The sequence below is a fragment of the Solea solea genome, chromosome 8 (assembly GCF_958295425.1).
Source record: "Solea solea chromosome 8, fSolSol10.1, whole genome shotgun sequence".
In the NCBI taxonomy this organism is placed as follows: Eukaryota; Metazoa; Chordata; class Actinopteri; order Pleuronectiformes; family Soleidae; genus Solea; species Solea solea.
In genome coordinates this window covers 19396861-19418040 of record NC_081141.1, presented here as the reverse complement: position 1 = coordinate 19418040, position 21180 = coordinate 19396861, and the positions used below count along the sequence as shown (strand labels likewise).

Genomic DNA, 21180 nt, shown 5'->3' with positions numbered 1-21180 from the left:
AAAAAATACTCATGTCACCAAAACAATCACATCAAAATTCATCCCAAACACAGAAAACTGATCCAACTGCAAAAACTCAACCCTGTTTCAGTAAAAAGTGGCATCTTTATTCATTTTACAATTTCAGAGAGTGAAGTCTACAGCATGGAGCGCAAACAAGCACAGAGCACAGGGAATTTGAGGGGGGACAAAAGAGTTGAGTTCCGTATCATTTGTATATTAATCATTCCGAGCTACACGAGTCCACTTGTGAAGAAGTCTCAACCAACTTGAATATTTTAAATCACACAACTATGAATGATATTTAAAAAAAAAGAAATTTGTCACTGTCCTGTAACTGTTGTGTACAAGTATCTCAAATTAAACATCCCAAAATCCATTCATAAGGATAAAATTTACACATCTCATCAGAAAGAAGAAGAAAAGAAACTATTAATGGTTCAATGTGAAAACAAATGTAGCTTACATTCTGAAAGTTGCACAGAGTGGTAATATGGTACAACTGTGTGTAAAGGGGCCTATATAAAAAACAGACAAACCCAAACGTGCCAACATACACACTCACCCACAGGACAGACTTGAACCAGAGACACGAACACGTAAGACGTCATAAAAAAACAAGACCATCGAAAAATAAAGGTTGCTTATTTTTGTCTATCAAGAGATTAAGAATATTTTTGACAGATGTGAGTATAAAAAAAAGGATCTGACACACTAATGGGCTACTAAAATGCAGAACAACTACATTTTATATGCACAGGAATGTTGGGACATTTCGTCAGAAAAACAAAAATTACAAAATGTTAAACTAAAAAAAAGAAAAGAAAAAAAAAAAACACAAAACAAAAGACATCCATGAACCAGAATAATAGTCTGATGTGACAGACGGGGGCAGATAGTTTACAGGTAAGGGGCAATCTGGGTCTGCTTCAATCTGAGTCTCCTGGATTTACACCATATGACCAGAGAACTGCTTCACACTGAAATACAAAGAGCAAAAAATAAATAAAAACAAAAGAGGGACAATTGTAATTATCAAGTCAATGATGGTGTAAATACAAAGCTGTAGAAGGAATAATGGAGGAGGCCATGGTGAAATAAACATCACATAAAGATGGGCAGAGAAGAAGAAGGGTGACATAAGTGGTTAAAGGTAAACAAGGACGATGAAGAGGAAGAAGAGGGAGGAGAGAGAGAGAGAGCGAGAGAGAGCGAGCGAGCGGGGTGTGGTTAGCCCTTTTGCCCAAGTAGGAGCAGAACACTGAAGGGGGAGGAGAGAAGCAAAGAGGGAGGCAGGGTTAGTTACCATGGCAACACTACACTACTGATGAGACAGCAGCGGCAGGTCAACAGATGTTTTAGCATTCAGGCTAAGCTCTAATATCATCAACATGGAAGTAGTGTATATTATACGTGCTTACTGGTTGCCAAGGGAGACAGAAGAGGAGGAGCCTATGCTATTTGGCAGACTGTGATTTGTTGTCGGTTGATCTAACTAAAAACAACAAAATCACTAGTCTTCCACACAGCAGCAGCCAGGGGAAGAATCAATCCACTCCCTGCTTGACAGTGAAATGGCTTAGATGGAAAGTAGACTTTTGTCTTCATTATATTCAGTTGAAAAATGCCAATTTTATTGTCCTTTTAAGTGTTATACAAGAACTATACACTATGTTTGTCTACTCCATCACAGCCATTTCATGTAAGAGGAAGGTTTGGAACAAGTTTCAAGTTGCATGGGGAAGAAAGGAAGGGGTTAGTTAAGAGAAAAATCAGCAGGCAGCAGAAATGTTTAACCTAACAGATGAGTTAATTGTATTAGGATGTGGTCTAACAAAGTCTACTGTTCAGTCCATCTATGCTTGTGAAGTTGTCAGTTAAAAGTAAAAAAATTTAAGACAGCATGCACATTATATCTGCAGTTCTTTTAGTCTGCATAAAATAACTTCAATTTTAAGATGGGTTGCTCCAAACTTTTTACTTTTTATGCAACAGATGTAAACCCAGAGGTTTTAATAGGCTTTCATATGACAAAGTAAAAACCTTGTTCAGCAACAACTACAAAAATGAATCAAGAGCTTCGACGGGTATGTGTGTGTGAACATGCCTGTTCTGTAGAAGGAACTGGGCATTCTGAATCTGATCCTGCGTGCCAGAAATTGTGATGATTCTGTCCTCAGAACCTTCCAGGGGCTCATCGATTTTGATGGAGGCGCTGGACTCGTGGCGGATCTGTTTGATCCGCTGACCTCCCTTACCAATAATAGACCCAGCCAGCTGTTGGTGGAGGAGAGAATGAGACAAAGCTGAAGATGATCCCACTGGTCAAATGCTTTTTCAATGTTTATTCTGCGGTTAGATATCCGAAAGTGTAATTTTCAGTATCAGTATTAAGTATTTGAAGATTTACACTTTCCAAAAGTTGCAAAAGGCTTCATGAGCTGAAGTGGAGGCTGCATGAGTTTAAGGGTGCATTCACACCAGATCTTATGAATTGAACCCTAGATTGATTGTTTGGAAAGTCCAGTCGCTTCAAGTGACCCAAATGCAGGAAGCGGACTACAACGCAGGGCATTTGGGGCAAACAACAAAAACATATGCACATCTAGAACGATAGCCGGAAGAAATGGCTGAGTCCATTGTTGCAGCGTATAAAACATAATGCCGGTTTTGATGCAGCTCCATGCTTTGCTCTTTGGTGGCTCAAACAGAAGTTGCCCTGCATTAACCAATAGATGAGCAAGTTTTCTTATTCATTGTTAGTCTCTCAGACTATTAGGTGTGAAAACAACCGTAAGACCTGAAGGTGAAGCTTCTCATTCAGAATTAAGCAGCTGTAGATCCCTTTGTAAATCAAAGCAGGCCATGTTAATTAATTTACCACAATTAAAATGTCACTTAATTATGAGAATTTAAGAAACACAGTGATTTAAGTCGACCTTCCGTTTTCTCGTACACTCACACACGGGGATGCAGGCCCGCTTATGTCGCCATCTCTCTGCATCAATAACATATATAATCGCATCCATATGTTATGTTTATGGACATGTTTGTGTCCGTCCATTTGTGAGCAGCAAAACACTAGTAATTAGTAAGCCTGACACTAGTAAGTAACAGACCAACTCTAAAGAAATTTTCTTTTGATGGAGGATGCATCATACATGTGTGGACCGAGTCTCATAACAGGTCAGGTGAGTATCATGCATCACTGAGGTGTGTTCTCAAAAGGCTTAAGCATAATCTTTCCATGATCATCTTGGAAAAGCTTAGTCACCACATCCTTTGAGATCTGCCTGTACATACTGCTGTTAAAACATATTATCTGTAATATTAAAAATCTCTATATTTACATCTTGTGCCCTCAGTTTACACAGAAGCTAAAAGGGTCAGGTAATTTGGCATTACTTTTAGACAGAATTAAGATTAACTTTAAATATCTGTGTATCTGAGAGAAAAACAGAGGTTTAATATTGTATTATAATGTTTACTGACTTAACTAAAATGTCAATATATTTTGGTAATTAGAGTTTAAGACTACAATAACTGTGTTATAGTGTGAATACATGGAAAAATTATATGGAAGATAACATGGGTCTGCACACCTGGTATGTAGAACTTCACTTTTTCTGGTCCTACTGACCACTCTAGGCATTTAAAATGTAAGATCACAATAATGCAGTCTGACTTAATCTATGTCAGGGCAGTTTATAGGTTAGGGTGCTGTCATTCACTCACATCTTTGGGGATCGTCACTTGTGTGGTGATGACAGGCCCTCCCATGTCACTATAGGAGCCACGTCCTGTTGAACGAAGAAGAGAAGACAAATACAGATGAGCAGTGAAAAGAAAAACTACGAGTGGCGCATCAAAAATCAGTACTTTGCTGCCCACATTGCCATCACACTTGGTTCAGCAAATATTTTTGATCATTCATATCATGTGTCAAAACTTACCTGAATGGTAGTTATCCCAGGAGGAACTGTTATCTAACATAGAAGCAACAGACAACACTGACAAGTTATTTCTGTGACATTTGTAGGGAAAAAAATGATCAAAGAACGGCTATTCAACAAAACAAGAATTTGACATGTTCAAAAGTTCCTTTAGAAGATTTTCTACAAAACGTCATCTTTAACAGACCTAGTTTAAACTCTTTTAGTTTCAGGAAGGAGCACAATCTTCCAATAATATTAGCTGAAATATTCCCTCAGTTTGCTAATGTAAAGATAATTTTATCTATAAACATAACATTCTCGCAAAATCATTGACACTGCAGGTTGATAGAGGGTTGGCCCCTCTGAGGCCTATTCTTTAAGCCACAGAAACAGTAAAAAATTTACAGAAAAAGTAACATCTTTGTAAGTCCATAAAAAGGTAAGGTTGAACACATACCATAGCCTCCTCCACTCTGTAAAAAAACAGAAACACAGACATGTTACGTTCAGTGCGGCCGATTCCTTTCATTTTCCTACAGATCCTAGACGAATGGATGGTGGGTTGGAAGTGTGCGGTACAGATCATGCACCAGCCTCATCCATGGAGTAGACAAAACTAAAAGCCACCCAGTTTTCATCCATAAGCTAGACTCCACCTCCTCCATCCCCCTTTCCCGTCTCTACTTGCATCTCCGTCAGCCCCCATTTTCACCTGCTATTCAGCTGCTGCTGTCACCAGGGCAACAGGCAATTCAAAAAGCTGTTGCCGGGCAACAGCAGGCAGTATCCTGCCAGCTCTCAGGGAGGGAGAGAGAGTGTGATGTAGAGAGAGACCTTCCAGTCTGTCAACAAAGCGTTATTATTGCCTAGCAACCAACTATGGCTACCCCCACCCCCAACATCCTCCCAGTCTTTGCAGGAAACACAGGCTGACCATGAAAAGTACACAGTAAGAGGGCAATTATAGCTGATTATTATGGGGTGTCTCCGGCTGTGGTGATTATGGTCATTTGGTGGGATGGCTTATGCCATGCCAAATCTGGCTTGAATGCATAGCCTGGCCTCAGATGAGAGTGTGCGATGTGCACATGAATGACAATCTTGTTTGTATTTTCAATAAACTACCATTATCATGTCGACACAAAAAAACAATCGTAGCATATGACAGAGCTAGAACAAAACCCTGTGCTAACCTGCTGCTGTTCAAAAAGAAGCTAGTACGAAAAGGTGCATGCATACAGCAAAGGGTCACTAACCATGCTATCGCTATAGCGATCCGGTCTGCTCCTTCTGTCACTAGTGACGAAACAGCCACACGGGAAGGTAGATCGTTGAGAAGCAGAGATGTAGAGAAAGAAAGATGTGGGTGGGGAGGGAGAGAAACAAAATTTTGTTTAGAGAAAAAATGCTTGGCAACGTTCCAAAGAAAATTTCTGGTCTAGGTCAAACTGCACACACATGCTGAGCAAGATTACAGTATAAACACATTTCCTCTCAGCCATCTTCCCACACAGTAACAGGAACAGCTCTGACAGTGTTATGGTGAGAGGAGTGACAGGTGGTGGTGGTGATGATGATCAGAGCCAAGGACTGCTGCTCTCCCCCCCTCAAAACTGAGTTCACAAGATGGAATTAGCTTAGGAAATTGTGGTTGTGGTTTACATGGTATTCTTACTGTCCCTAAGGAAATGATAGACAAATGTCAATGTCATATCACTTATGACATTGTAACATTGCTGTACTAACCATACTGATTGAGAAATATACTACATATGTCTTAAAGGCCAAAGACATGTCGTCAGACATCAGGCCTAACATATCAGTTTGATTTATTTTATTTTCACTTTGCACATGGACAGCAAACTAAGGCTGGGTCATGCATTATGATTTTGTGATGATTTTAAAAGACTGGGAACAAAGTTGAGACCACAAGACAGGTCATACATCTATCATTTCCTTCTTTCAAAGGGCAAGATGAAAATGTCAAAAGGGCAAACAGGTGCTACAGTGGCCACAAGGGCTCAACTCATGATGGTGGAAAATATTTTCATAATTCTCATTCTGTTCTTAAATTATGGCGCTGAATGAAATTACACCATTTTTGGCCCATTTTACATTACTGATCTCATAATTACAGCATGTAGATTTTCCCGTTATGGACAAAAATGTGTTTTGTCAGGTCACTGTGACCTTTGACCACCAAAATGTAATCAGCTAGCCCAAGTGAGTATACATTTGAAGAAATTCCTTCGAGGGACAAGTAATAGTAAATAACATATCTAAATGTCAAAGTATCCCTGTTGAGATAAGTTAGGTAGGTTAAAACAGGTTTGGGACAGAAACTTACGTTGACCTTTCATCTGAGCCACGGTACGAGTCATAGTAACGATCATCTCTGTGGGCAAGATGGAAATGGGAAAGAGACACACAAACACACCCAGACACACAATGATGAGCACATACAATTAATGGAATGATAACCATGAAAACAAATCATTTCTAGGAGGGTGCTGCATAGTTACATACTGGACTAAATTTATACCAACCAGAAATGTAAAAGTTCTAATAAATGTATTAGAATATGCAAAGAATCTCACTTAAGGGAAAATATGCAACTGAATAGTCATAAAGCTTTACATATGCACAGCTTTGTACATACACTTCAAACTCAATATGTTAACTGAAGTAGTCGGACTCAACTTCAAAAACATAATCAGGAACTTGCAGTAACTTAGCAGTAGTATTCAGTAAAACAAATAACATTTACAATATACTCATTGTAATTTTTATCAAACTAAATTAATGATTTATGACAGGAGAAATGTTTGTGCATGAAATAAAAAGCAAAGCAGCAGGGCAACATTGAAGCGTAGTACACTGTCCGTCTCACCCTCCTCTGTGTGGGTGTCCCATGGACATATTGCGTCCACGGCTACTCCCCCTGCTGACTCGACTCGGGTGGGGTGGAGGACCGCGACGGGGGCTCATTTCATCGTAATCCCGGCGAGAAGGTGGCATGGGTCCACGTACCCCTCTGCTAGAGGACATTCTATCAAACCCATGGTCTCCACCACTGGACCTTCCACCACGCATGGGGAACCCTCCCATAAGTCTACGGCCACTCCCCCTCTCTTCAAACATCATGGTGAATCCACCATATTCATACGTTTCATCATAGAAGTTGGGGTCGTAGGGTTGTGCACGGCCCTTAATGGGAGCCTGAAAAAGGAGAGAATATATTTGCTCTTAGGGGATTTTACATTATTTATAAGCACACAAGTGTGCAAAGAATTAAATGTGCATTTACTAGCAACAAGGTTATTCCTGCATATTAAAAAAAGCTCAGGGGCATTAACTATTTTGACATATGTGCAATGCTTAAAATTATCTGGCGCAAGCCATTTACCATTTCGAGTATTGTACCCTGGCATGTTTAGAATTTTCAGTCATCAAGATATTTTCTCAAATTTCTGCATGAATAGTAAGTCACAAATATTAGATTCACATAAAGGCCTCCCCAACACTATGAAAGACTCTTACTTCAGCGATGAGCTCCAGCATAGTCTTGATGCACTCCACCACTCTTTCCGTTTTACCACCAACCAGCACAACGCGGTCTGTCGACTGAGGACAGCACTCCTGGAACAGCTTGATGCTGGTTTTTGTGTTCTAGAAACAGTCACAAGAACACATGAGTAGGCACAGAAAAGGTGAAAGACGAAAGCAAACGCAGAAAATAAATAAGCCTAGTATATAACAAATCACAATTTGACCCAGGAGAATAACAATTCAATAGAAGTCTACATAAAGGCATTTCATTTCCTGTATATGGCGACTTGCAGTGCTATGTGAGAACAAGCTGAAATTCAATCACACAAATTCAATTGCAAATAAGACCCCATTCCTTGTATCAACATACCTCCCGGAGCTCCTTGATCTTGGCTCCCTTCACCCCGATGATTGAGCCAGCGAGGCTCTGGTGGATTAGCAGGCGCAACTCACAGTCAAAATCCATACCATTGTACTGCTGGTACTGAGGGGGAAATTAACATGTTAATTCTACTACATTTTATTTCTCTGAAAAATAATAATCTAAGAAATTTCAAGCAACAGTATTGGCACAGGTTTAGAAATAAAAATTCAGTTTTGCGCGTTAAAAATGACAAAGACATAGCTTAATGCCAATGAAAGAAGAAACAGGAAGCCATGTTCACACCTCTTCCAGTGTTGGGATAATCTTCAGCAGGATTTCTCCAACTGTCTCGATGTCGGCACTGATGCTCAGGATGCTTCATATTTCACCCACCAATGACAGGGAAGAGCCACACAAAAAGGGTGGGGGTGGGTGCCAACAAGGCATACCAGGAAGAAGGAAACAACATTCAGATCAGAGAATTTATGACATCCCTTTTGCCATTGATAAAACAAAGAAACCCCATTTGGTCAACTCTGGCCTGAGACTAACAAATCTAAATAAATTGCTGCAGTCAGGTTTTTACATTCAATTGCTAGGTAAAAGGTCAATATCATTGCTGTAACTAGAAAAAATCTGGCACCCAAACAAAACAATAAAAAGAAAACATGTTTCTCCAGAGAAAGAAAGAGAGAAAATTACAAGGAACCCAAACAAAAGCAACTGCTATTGGTGACCAGTGAAGGGGCAACACAGGGGAGGTGACATCTGAAAAGCCCAGGCAGCAACTGGCACCAATAGTGCCAAAGAGAACTTTCTAAACCTAAAGCATTTTTTGATGGATGCAGACTACAAACACAGACTACAAAGACTCAAAAATAAGGTTCTAAAAACAATTTGAATGATTGGAGATGATGGAATGAATGAACACTCTTTTAGTTTTATTATTTGCTTATGGTCCTGCTTAAAAAACAATATTGCCAAAAATATTAGCAATAACGTTTTGTTGTTTGCATCCACCCAGCGACGTAACAAAATTAAAAAAAAATTAATTTACTGGTCAAGAGAACTTAAGCACAGTTGTACATGGAAGCAGAATGGTAGACGGCTGAGGAAGACTGGCAGATTACACCATAAAAATTAAGTTTGCCACCACTCGAGTTGATGATTTTTGAGGGGACTGAAGAGCAGACAAACATAAAACCCCAAAAAATGCAGAGGTGGGGGGGAAGAGATATAATCAGTACTTTCAATAGCTCTAGCAGATAAAACAAGTTCAGATGAAAGAGGAGAGAGAAAAGGAGATAAACACACACACACGCACACACACACACACACACACACAAGACTCGAATCCTTGCTTGCCTTATGTGCTTCAGAATGGAACAACAATCTGAGTATGTCGATACAATGAGGACATCACAAGGAAAGAATGGAATGGTTTGAGAAGCAGAAGTAGGCTTATGAGACTAAACAAACAAAACACCAGTTTATCCACTCTGAAGGGTATGGGGTTGAAAATGTTAAAGATGAAGGGAAAAGACAACCAGGAAATCCATTAAAAATGATATAATGCATAGATTGCTGCAAAGATTTAAAAAGACAGTGGCAAATAGTGGAAAAATCCTGACAACACCACCCTATGTTTCTACGTTGATGCGACTTTAAGAATTGCATATAAAAGGATGATTTTCACAGGCTCAACAGGAAGATTTGGACATTAACGCATATAAACATTTTGACTTCAGGCTACAACACTGAGGACAGGTAGGTTAAAATACAATGACTTGACAGAGGCAGGATGATTATTTATTATTCATTTCTTCTTTTTTGTTTGACCTGTAGTCAGGCAGTGAGAGGGAGGAGCTTTGGGACATACCGCTCAGGCCCACTGCTGTCTGGGACTGACACACTGGCATTGAACTGGGCGTGGCATGGGCAGGGGCCAGGGCCATTCGAGCACAGATGTCAATCAAGTAAGGCGCCCATTTAGGGACAGGGCACGATTATGGGCAGGGCCAACCAGGGTGTCAGGTGGGCGGGCGCAGGAGGGGCCATCCAGAACATGGGCAACAGAGGAGGAAGTGGGCAAAAAGTCAACAGTAAAATAATAAACAAGGGAGAGGGAAGAGGAATACATTTTTAATATACAGGCTCTACACTGTTCAAATGTGAATTTTAATTTGTTTCTCTCAGAGATTAGTTTGTCAAAGAGAGAACAGGAGAAAATGTGACATTGGAAATGGGTAATGGCATAATAAAAACATGAAGAGTTTAAACTTGGGGAATAGACCAGAGACAATGAGAAAGGGGGAGGGAGAACAAAATGTGGAGGGCTAGAGAAAGTGGCACACTATCAAGTAAGACTTGGCCAGGTTTTCTTAACTATAATAAAATATTATTTTTGCTGCAGGTGAACTCAGACACTGCATTGTGCCATTAAATTTAACTTAAAAAGAGAATCAGTGTTGCCACAACAGGACTGCTACAATAAATTATCATTATTGAGAAACAAATTGACATAAATTTGGACTTTCGTGCCAGGGTCAAGATTAGCTGAGGCCATCGCATGATGTTTATATGACAGGAAAATCATGAAACCAACCCCAAGGGGCTGTTTAGATCGTCTCATGAGCAGAAGGCTAATATCAACACAGGCATCAGCTAACCACATCCCTCGTTTACACATAAGATGCCAAATACCCAAACAACTTGTAATCATTTATCACAGAGAGATTTGTTAAAAACAATACCTGTTACATTGTAAAGGCTGGGTAGGTTTGATGGAGTTAGCGAGTGAAGGGTAACGTAAAAAAACCAAAACCAAAATAAAATCTCCTTGTATAAAAATATGTGTACTCACGTCTGTACGCAGGGCTTTGATGTTTTTGCCACCCTTTCCAATTACTGCTCCTGCATTCTGTGGATAAAGAGAATACTGAAAAAAACTGAAAATGCTAAAGACAGGCAAGGTGAGAGAATATACAACTAATGTCAGGATAAGCAATGACTTTACAAATACCCAAACAAAATACCAATCTCATTCAAAAAAAAGCAAAGAAAAAACAAGAAAGCGTGATTTTTGGCTTGAGAGAAAAATACAAATAATCACAGAGGTTCAACATGATGTATTAATGAAAGAGAAGCTGATTTACTTTGCTCTGCAGGAGGATGCGAAGCTCAACCATCTCCTCCGAGTTCCTGGAGCGCTTGAAGGATTTCTGCTCATCTGCCTCCTCAGCAGGGCGCTTACCTGACACAGGGAGACAAAAACACAATTTTCAGCCTTCCACAACAAGATATTAAACCAAAAAACAAAAGAACATTTTCAGGTTGTTTTCTGCCGCTAAATCTGCTGATATGTAGCTTTGCTCTGAGAACCGTAATTTATACTCTTGACACCAAATCAGCCGCATAACAAAAAGGAGCCGTGTAACATTTTCTATGTATGCTAGAGCAAAAGGTTTCCGTTGTATCCAAGTGTCGAGTTTACATTAAAGCTTCCTGACCTGTATCGTCACCTGTATTTAATTTATTTTTACAGGGAGGACAATGTTGCAACAATCCAAATAGCAAAAGGGAGAAAATGTTTTGTTGACAGATGAAATGTCTACATGAAGGTAAATACCAACCACACTGCGTGAAAACATATAATATAATGATGTTCACAAGACAAATGTTTTTGTTGAGTTTTCCGCCGTAACAATTGCTTTTAACTGGACACAATAATTGACTTGCAAAAAATATAAATTAGGCTCAACTGCTGCACAGACAATAGCTATATACTTTTCTTACAGAAACAATAGAAAACGTTTTGTATATCATAGATTACTTCTAAAATCAGGGCAGTAACTAATCACAAACAGCAAGCATGTCACTGCTGCCCATTCATTACATTTCACAGATTTATCATAACATTACCAAAAATGTTGAGTTTGTTATACCGTTAGATTCATTGTTGCTAAATGATTCGTCGTGCTGTTCAATGTCTGTGTCCATGGTCTTCCTGGAGTAGAAGAGATGGGCTGGGCACCTCGGCACAGAGAACTGGCGACAGCAGATGTAGACAGGCACGAAGCTGGCCCCTGTGAGCTCTGGTAGTCTGACAGCATTGTAAGAAGGGAGAAGGATAAATTAGATAATACACACCGTGTCCTGGAGGTCTGGTTACTCAAAACCCCGAAATGAAAGGGTGATTAAAAACTGGTTGGAAAACGGCACTCACCGATATTTATTATAAGGACAAGGGCGTGTTGGTAGGCGGTACTAAACACGCAAGAACCAAACAGCTGCTTCGACCTGCCAGGAAGGGGAGAGGCTGCATAAAACACTGAAACACAACATGCAAAAACTGAGAGGCAGTCGAGTTAGAAGCGCACTGATTATAACATTGTGGCATGTCTACGGAGGTGTTACATACATTTAAATGTTCGCTAAAATAATGAATTATATTATATTATATTAAGTGGGCACCTTTGTAGCAAACAATATATGAATATAAATTCACCATAATCTGAAAGTTGACATAATTACTATATCATTTGTTACACTGGCACTCAAATGTGTCGGTATAAAGGAAGTACATGTACGACTGCTGGTATCAGTGGTATCGGGAAGCACCAACCGAACTAACATTACTTACGTAACACAGCTGTCATGGACAAAGAACAGGGTGACTGCTCAGATTCCAGCTAAGTGCAGCGTAATGCGTATTTAAATAAAGTAGTCGTATCTATACCGACATGTAACAGGAATCACATTATGCTAACTCAACCCGGAATGTGCTAGGTGCTAGCTACCTAAAAGCTAAGTCGTTCGAAGGCAACTGCGTTAGCTATAACATATTTATTTTAATCACACTGCCAAATGACGACCCGATGTATCGTTATATTTGACCTGAACAAATTAAAACGCGCCACATTTATGAAGCGAGTGTAAACCGTGTCCGATCGGTTCATACAAAGAACGGATTTAGTCGCGTTAGCTAGCAGCGAGCTAATTTCGCCATGTTGCCTTAATTTCGGTTGAGCACAACTTGAGCTAGCCAGGCCGACTAATTAGCCAACAGTGTACCAAACACACACTACGTCGAAAAAATACCATGAAAGTCACGACTATTTTTGGTAACACTCGTACAACTCTGCTGCATTATACGTACTGTTGTTCACAAAAGTAAGAATAATACCGTCAAAACACAAACCTGCGGCGCAAGACCTTGCTCTTCCACTTTCCTCTCTACCGAACATGGAATGTTCAAGTGGCGATGAACTGGGCTGATTGGTTGAGCGGGAAGCAAATCAAAGGAGCGAGGGTCACAATTGGCTAGTGCAGATGTCAATCACAAGTGCGGGCGTATTCAAAGCGACAGCACGGCATCCCTTTCCGCCTACTTGACTTGTGTTGAATCTATAACAGTTACGCGGGATATTCGAGTTATTCCCGTTTTTAAGGTATGATCTCGTCAACTGTTGTTTTTGTAAGAACTCGTACAGGCATTAATGTTAGTGTTCATAACTCAAAATCGGATCTATAAACGTATATCGTCATATCCGGATGCAGTCACCTGGGTTAGTCCAACTTTGGCGCCTTGGCTGCTTCTTCAGTCCAGTCATGTCAGAGGCCGTCTCCGTGCTTCGCTGGTAACAGTTATTACAATTCTCACTTCAACATAAGCTTTTTGACCCGTTTTTTATATTTCTTCTCGCTTGCACTAATCTCACCGTCTTTCCCTCTGTGCTCCACAGTTTCCAGACGTGACCCTCTGCAGTGACAAGGGGCTTAGCCTTGCTCATATACCCACAGGAAAGAAACAGAAGCAATTCTGTGTGTTCTCTATTAAGCTGTCAAGTGGGTTCTGTGGTCCAGAGAGAAGACCCCTCAGCACGGTGTCCCCTCGTAAGCACTCATAAGATTACATTGTGCTGTGCATTGTATTAAATTAAATGCAGCATTTCTGGACCACTTCATGGGAGAGATCTGACAATTATTGTGCCGCCACAAAAATGTTAAGGTTTTATTTACTTACATTTTAGTTGTAAAGAAGCCCATTTTAAAACTTAAAACATTATAGATATAAATGCAATTCAATATTTAATAACTGGAGTCAGAAACAAACAGTTTTGGTTGGAGCTCCTTAAAAATAACCACTGACTAGAGGCAATAGGTGGGTTCCTGAAAATAGAGGATGGCCCCTGAGATCCAGACAGTGGTGTGTTCCACCCAAGCCTGGCTGCAGACCTCCTGGCATGTCCAGGTGCCCTATGCCTGGCTGGAAGCCTGTGTGGAGTGGCTACAAGAAGAGGCAGGTGGGCCAGGTCGTCTGTCACAGCAGCAAATTAACCAACAGGTAGGCACTTTAAAGTCAATTTACCTCTTTGGGTGATTTTGTTTTTAGGTCAAACCAGTCTTCGGAGTAACACTGACTGTCACAGACTGTGGTTTTGATATTCCTTTTTTGCTCTTAAGAGGCCTTGCCTTTTGCCAGGCTGTCAAAAAAGAGCACATGGGCACATTTGGATGACTGAGGAAATAAAAATTAAAATCAAATACACCTCCAGATTTGACGCATTCGTCTTTCTATTGCTGTGTGTTGGTAGCAAGGCAAAAAAATTTCAGTTCATGTCAGATCATTTGGTGGTGAAGTCATGTAGGGTGCGTTTTTTTTTTTTTGTCTATTGACGCATTTTAGTACGCCACAGTGTAGCTAAAATATAACATAACAATATGCTGTGAATGAATTGATGCACATAAACATGTTCATATCACTCTCGTGAGTCATTATGCCCTTAAAATATCTTGCTTACTAAATCATTTCTTTGAAGATGTGACCCAGAGCTAAGCAGGGGAAGTGATCTGTTCACGCTGTAATGCATGACTTATTCATATAAACAAATGTCCATTACATTTAAACCACTGTCAAATTAGTTCACATATTTCTGATTGAGCCAATCATCAGCTCTGCACAACCACCCTGTTTCTCAGTATAGCATTGTTTTGTTTTCGTGTCTATGGTGACACGGAGTGATGCATTTTACCTTCACCACTGACTGAGGGAAGGCAGAAGCAAAACAGCTACACTATTGAAGTGAGATGGAAGCAAGCTTATCCCCATTTCTCTCAAATATGAATGGGGCGGAACAAAAATTGGTTCTCTGAAACATGAGTGCGATTATGAGATACGGTTGGAATATAGGTAGATAAAAAGTCTTGGTGGGTAGCAACTCTATTCGTGTTTTGGTTACAGAAGTTACACACCAGAGCTTTAGAGAAATGTGGTTTTTAGCATTTCATATATTGATACATGACAATGTAACTTTGTAATGAGTGTCATAGTAGGAAATGAACTTGCTGTGAAGGACAGCATTGCTAATGGCTTAAAACATCACATGCTTTACTGTGTTTTCTGTAAATGTAGGCTCTGGACCAGTGGCTGCTGACAGATCTGAGGGACCTGGATTGTCCTGTTCTCCCTGAAAGACTTGCTGAGGCACTTAAGACTAAACTCAGCGGCACTTTCTGTGTTCAGGTACAGGCTTAATAAAAAAAAGAAAATTAATATACACATATATATATATATATATATATATATATATATATATATATATATATATACATATATATATACATATATATATATATATATATATATATATACACATATATATATATATATACACATATATATATATATATACACATATATATATACACATATATATATATATATATATATACATATATATATATATATATATATATACATATATATATATATATATTTGGTTTATTATCAGCCGTTTAGGACAATATCTACACTTTCACCAAAACACAGGCACATTAGTCATATGTAACTAAAACAAATTGAGTGACAATAAAATACACAGAGTGGTAATGCATTTGCATAATGGTGCCATCATTTTATAATATTTTAATTGCATATTTTTGTAGTATGGGTTTTTATAAATCTTTTATATATTTTCATTACTGTCATAGATCCCGTTTTCATATTTGGTGTGTTTTCTTTGAAAAACAAAAATAAGTAAATTAATTTACAAAATAGGCAAATTATCAGTTAAAAAAGAAAAAGCTATTGTAGCAAAGTTATGGGTGTTGAGCAGTTCATGGAAAAGACATGACTGAAGGGCTGTCAGAAGCCATGTTATTACAAAGCACCCCTGGATTCCAGTTTTCCTTTAGACGGAAAATATAAAAACTCAGCTGGAGACCCTGAGCCAGAGTACTTTAATTAAAATGTTCTGAACATACAATGATGGGAGCCACAAGCTTCATGTTCCTCTCTCCAGTACAACTAGCAACTCAAATACAGAATGGTACAACTAAGATTTGGCACTAAGAGTTTTAACAATTTGTTATTTATGCTATTAAATGTCCTGCTCTGTTTCAGGTTGACTCATTTCTTGACATCAGTCAGCCTGCATATGGGCAGCTACAGAAATGGAAGGGCACAGACTGCGGCAACGATGATGTGTCCGCAGTCACGCAGACCACCCAGAGGCCTTGGGAAGCCAGACCGACACGTATGCTACTGCTGCAGGTGAGAGGCGTTCGTGAAAAAAAGTTGTGACGGAACATGTTATATAGTTTGTTATACTCTCAACTGAGACAGCTTGATATTAATGTTTTGTCTCAAAACAAGTACAGTTGCCCATAAATATTTGTTTGTGTGCGTTTGAACTCAGTAATATAACATTGTGGGGGTTTTTTTCTCTCACAACAAGTAACTAAACATTCCCCTTTGCTGTGGAGAAAACCTTTAAAAATGTTGATCGGTGTTCGTCAAACCTGGAAATGATGATGTTCTCAAATGTCTTGTTTTGTCAAAATGATTCACTTTTAATGATTTTTGTTATCTAGAGCAAAGAAATGAATAAATTACTCACATTTAAGAAGCTTAAACAATCAGAAATCTTGTTTTAATCATGAAAAAAAGCTTCAAACCGATTAATCGATTATCAAAATAGTTGTCGATTCATTTAGTAATCGATTAATAATCGATTAATTACTTCAGCTCTACTCTATACAATTCTACTCTGTTTTGTTGGGTAGAATAATGAAGACTTGAAGGTACAAGCATATGAGAATATATGAAAAATATATAAAAAGCAAATTGCTGTAATATGGGGTGCAGTCTTAAGCATTACACTTGTTGCCGCTCTAAGGTTTCTCAAGAATAGTGCTGTGCCGGTGTTGCTTAGAAACGGAGCATTTATAAAAAATTATTTCTTAGACCATTTCAGCATTTCACAGCTTCAAGAGTCATGAGATGCAGTGCAGAGCAGTACAGAAGTCGTTGCCAAAGGCCGGCAATTTTACAGCTAAAAAGCTTACGTTACGATTGAACTACATTTAGAAAATAAGATAGCAGCAATATTGTTGGACTTTGTTTGGTAAGGTAATCCTATTTTTACAGTAGCCTTTTATTGTGAAGTTGCTGGTCACATACGCTCTCTCTCTGTTGCTCAGATAACGGATGGAGTCCAGAGCTTGGAGGCCATGGAGTATCAGCCCATCCCTGCACTCAGCACAGCCCTCAGGTTAACAATTGCTATTAAATAAGAAAGTCAAGTTTGAGTTAATAAACATGCAGCTACTATTCCAACACCAGTTTTTAAAAAACCAAACAAAAAAAAACAAACAGAACCTTTTCTTAAATGCTGGTGATTCTCTCAGGCCTGGCGCAAAGCTGCAGTTGCAGGGACAAATGGTTTGCAGACTTGGGATGCTGCTGTTGGGGCCTTCCAATATCAAAGTCCTGGGTGGTGAGGTGGAAGACCTAGTGGACAGGAATACACAGGTATTTGTATACTGTTTTTGTTTTCTGTTAAAAAGCTATATTTTGTTTTGACTAATTTTAGCAGATAAATTGTTACTGTTTTTAGCATGGACCAAAGGGCATTGATCCTGACTGTATGCAGTATACAGTACATCATACATTTATATAGATTAAATGGCATATGGCATTACTTCTCTGACAGGGCCGGGTACTGTCCCGTACACTTGGACTTGCTGAGGTGGAGGAGCAGCAGCAGCAGCAGCAGGAAGAGGAGGAAGAAGAGGGACCACCAGCACCACAGCAAGGTATACAGACCAGTGCTAATGCGTTTATAAAGGTCCAGGTCCAACTGTAGCAGGTCCGAGGACGTTAGCTGAATAGGCAGTCCTTCAATGTGACACATGACTTATTTGTATTCAACAAAAATGTGGTGTATTATTATTGTTATTAGATAATTAAGATTTGTCTTGTAAACAAGCTTGTACTGTGTCATTAATGTCCTTGAATTTGAGGTTACATTTTTTTTGGCAACCCTGACCACACAAGCACTGATATTTTCATGCTTCCTTTGGTTTTCTGTTTAGTTAACCCTGGTGAGGAAGACCTGGACCTTGATGATGCAGAGTTGTTGGCCAGTCTGGACACACAGGAGGAGGTGCAAAGGGTTCCGGTGGGTTCTGTTGGAGACAGTGGCTACGGGACACTGGGTGACATCTCCACTTCCTCTCTCAGGAGTGTTGTCTCCACAGCGTCATCCAGGTGGGTGATTTAAAAAAAAAAAAGGGAGAGATCACCATATGTAAAATACACAGAGACAAAAGTATGTATGACTGCTTGAAACACTGTGAAAAAGGTTGAAAGAGGAGAACCAGTTCTTCCTCTTCCTCGTTTCTCCAGCACTGTTCTCTTTCATCAAGTTGATGTTCAGTTTTCATAAGCAGCAATGCATACATGGAATTCACTCACAAGTAGTGTAAAAAGCTCTGTTAACTCAGTCCCATATTATTGTCTGTTTATTGTCGTCCGTCCTACAGAAGTGAAGCCTCCGCCCACTCTTACAGAAGTGGCTTGGCCCACAGTAGCAGAGGTGGTTTGCTCCAGGAGGATCCTGACCCCATTGACCTCCTACTATCTGACCAAGAGATTCAGGCAGAGGTCCAAGACCACCACATGGCAGAAGAAGACTTTCCTGATGAAGACTTCGACGATATTCCTTTTGATGAGTTGGACAGTGTGATCTATCGGCAAACCACAAATGTTACTGCGCACAGTGTCAGTCACAGAAACACATCTAAAAGTAACACCAGAACATCGGGGAATCCCGGCAGTTTCGACGGCGCCACAAAAGCCCAAACTTCACAGTTTGAGCGGCACGAGTCAAATTTCTCAGGGTTACGTTCTGGTTCTTGCAACTCCAGATCTATCACACCGAACAGAGACCTTTTAGGCAGTGCTAAAGGAGCTAATGGGCAGTTAGCAGCCACAACTTCCACACCGTCCTTTACCCCAACAGCTTTAGAGCCGTCACATGAACCACAACTCATAAGTGATGAGGAGACAGATTTTATGGATGAGGACATGGACTGCTTTCTTGAAGAGGTAGAAAACTTTGGCGTGCATCCTGGAGCGCAGGGGCCGAGGAGAGACATAGCGGACGCTACCAAAGCAGAGAGTTCAGGGCCCAGTTATGCACCTGATTCATCAAGATCTGTAAGAGATGGTGTTTCTATTCGCACAGGACACACAACACCTCATGAGCAAACTTCAAACAGTGCAGACCACAACAAACTGCCTGCTAAAAAGGATACACAAAGTGACAGGACAGCTCCTGTTCTCACTCTGACCTCTCCACCTTTTACGTACTTGTGTCTCCTAGAGGACCTGAAGTCTAAGCCACACCCCCGCACCACAGAGATCCGTGTGAAAGCGTTCATCGTTACTCTTCTAGGGAAACTCATCAGCAGGAACAATGCTTGGAGTGTGTGTGCAACAATATCAGATGGAACCAGTTACATGGATGTGGAGCTGTCGGATAAGGTTTTGACGGACCTGCTTGGCTTCTCCGTGGCGGAGAAGGCGTCTCTGAAGCGTAACCCAGCCCGGAGGGGTGAGCTTGACGCAGGGATGCGGAGATGTCAGGAAGGCCTGGTGGACATGTGTTGTCTTATGACCATTGTGGTTGAACCCGACGGTGGGAAAGCGGTTGTGACAAAGGCAGACCAGGTCACTGAGAAAGTACTGCAGGAGCTGGAGATGAGGGCAAGAGCCAGGAGAAGATAAACACAGAAAAAGGTTCAGGGACTCTTGATTAAAGATGAAAAGTCACAACCTTAATGGAATTAAATATAAGACCACGCAGTAACAGTGCCACAAAAGGTTTCCCCTCACACAAAATTGAAACAAAGGTATTCTTTTTAGGGTTGGAAATCAATCTGGCCATCTGCTTCAGATTTAGAGCAGAATGTGCGAACTGAATGTCTGCTGATCACCAAGCAGTGTGTTGCAATGCATCCCATCTGCTGTATGAGAATGTGACAGTCTGTTATTTGTCATCGGAGCATTTCATTCATCTATTCACGGAGCTATTTCCTGCCTGAACGCACTTCATCATTAACAAGCAGGATGGAACATTTGATCTATAGGATATGTCAATAATTGGCTATTCACATTTCAGTTTGGATATTTCAGAGCTGAGCGTCCAACATGTAACATTTAAAACGGAGCCAAGACGAGTGTATAACATCTGAGATGAGAGCCGGGAGTGGAGGATACAAAATAATTCATTGTCTGATTGTTGTAATGAATTTCCAGCCTTTGACTTCGTTCAGTACGTCCATTATTTTCTGCTGAAAATGATGAAATATTTAAGGGCAGTGTAGGCCTTTTAATAAACTCCCCCACAGTGGTATGAGAGGAAAGGCAGTTAAAGGAGAGTCCATGGTGTTTGATTATTTCTGTTCATTATAGATCCTCTTTATAGATATAGATATATATATATATATATTATCTTTAATGTGCACATGCATATGTGATGCGTTGTCTGTATTTACCTAATACTGAAATAAACTTTTTCCTGACGAGTTTATTATTTTCTTTCTTTCACGTTCCATGAGTACAGAAATGCATGTGAAGTAAGAGCTCGCCGCTAATTTTACCTTCCCAGCGGGTTGATGAATAGCTGGACTGGTGCGCCGTGTTACATTTGGTTTGTAATCATTTTTATTAAGTGCACCGTTGAAGCACATGGAACTTTTTTTTTTTTAAAAGCACCTCTGCCATGTCTCCCATGCCAGGGATCTTATTTACCGCACAAGTGAATGTCTCATATTTAAAATGTGATGAAGAGATCTGCCCATATATGCACCACAGGAAACGTAAGAGTTAAATGCTGCAAAATGTACGCACGCACTACACGTCTGTTTGCTCGTGCAGAAGGTTCATCGACATTTACCGCCTTACACTATTGTGTGGATTTCGATTCAGGTAGCTGGTCTGGGTTCATTAAAGCATAATCAGGTTGGAAATCTAAATCAGGACCC

The 21180-nt window shown here is 40.0% G+C and overlaps 2 protein-coding genes across 4 annotated transcripts; one reads left to right on the top strand and one right to left on the bottom strand.

Moving 5' to 3' along the window:
* Positions 1-85: 85 nt before the first annotated feature.
* hnrnpk (heterogeneous nuclear ribonucleoprotein K) lies at positions 86-13137 on the bottom strand. Of its 2 annotated transcripts, none has more exons than XM_058635207.1 (17): positions 13049-13137; positions 12074-12147; positions 11793-11950; positions 11004-11101; positions 10712-10768; positions 9728-9771; positions 8152-8224; positions 7855-7968; positions 7476-7604; positions 6826-7154; positions 6283-6330; positions 5192-5231; positions 4393-4408; positions 3954-3986; positions 3736-3800; positions 2108-2277; positions 86-980 (listed from the first exon to the last, which is right to left on the bottom strand). In XM_058635207.1, exons 3-17 carry the CDS (start codon positions 11845-11847, stop codon positions 950-952), a joined length of 1302 nt encoding a protein of 433 aa, XP_058491190.1. In that variant the 5' UTR covers positions 11848-11950; positions 12074-12147; positions 13049-13137; the 3' UTR covers positions 86-949. The 2 variants fall into 2 exon arrangements, with proteins under 2 accessions (XP_058491190.1, XP_058491192.1); XM_058635209.1 differs by having other exon boundaries at positions 12074-12178; positions 13049-13121.
* A 102-nt stretch (positions 13138-13239) lies between these two features.
* rmi1 (RMI1, RecQ mediated genome instability 1, homolog (S. cerevisiae)) lies at positions 13240-20724 on the top strand. Of its 2 annotated transcripts, none has more exons than XM_058635206.1 (9): positions 13240-13487; positions 13593-14194; positions 15263-15373; positions 16253-16402; positions 17332-17402; positions 17539-17662; positions 17844-17946; positions 18226-18400; positions 18703-20724. In XM_058635206.1, exons 2-9 carry the CDS (start codon positions 14033-14035, stop codon positions 19919-19921), a joined length of 2115 nt encoding a protein of 704 aa, XP_058491189.1. In that variant the 5' UTR covers positions 13240-13487; positions 13593-14032; the 3' UTR covers positions 19922-20724. The 2 variants fall into 2 exon arrangements, with proteins under 2 accessions (XP_058491189.1, XP_058491188.1); XM_058635205.1 differs by having other exon boundaries at positions 18676-20724.
* Positions 20725-21180: the final 456 nt, after the last annotated feature.

Excerpts from the sequence above, each read along its gene's own strand:
- rmi1 (XM_058635205.1), top strand. The coding sequence starts at position 14,033 with ATGGCCCCTGAGATCCAGACAGTGGTGTGTTCCACCCAAGCCTGGCTG. Across the intron at positions 17,403-17,538 it reads GCACTCAGCACAGCCCTCAG|GCCTGGCGCAAAGCTGCAGT; the intron begins GTTAACAATTGC and ends TGATTCTCTCAG. Across the intron at positions 17,947-18,225 it reads ACCACCAGCACCACAGCAAG|TTAACCCTGGTGAGGAAGAC; the intron begins GTATACAGACCA and ends TTTTCTGTTTAG.
- hnrnpk (XM_058635207.1), bottom strand. The coding sequence starts at position 11,847 with ATGGACACAGACATTGAACAGCACGACGAATCATTTAGCAACAATGAA. Across the intron at positions 11,102-11,792 it reads TAGCAACAATGAATCTAACG|GTAAGCGCCCTGCTGAGGAG; the intron begins GTATAACAAACT and ends TCCCTGTGTCAG. Across the intron at positions 7,155-7,475 it reads TGCTGGAGCTCATCGCTGAA|GCTCCCATTAAGGGCCGTGC; the intron begins GTAAGAGTCTTT and ends CTCCTTTTTCAG.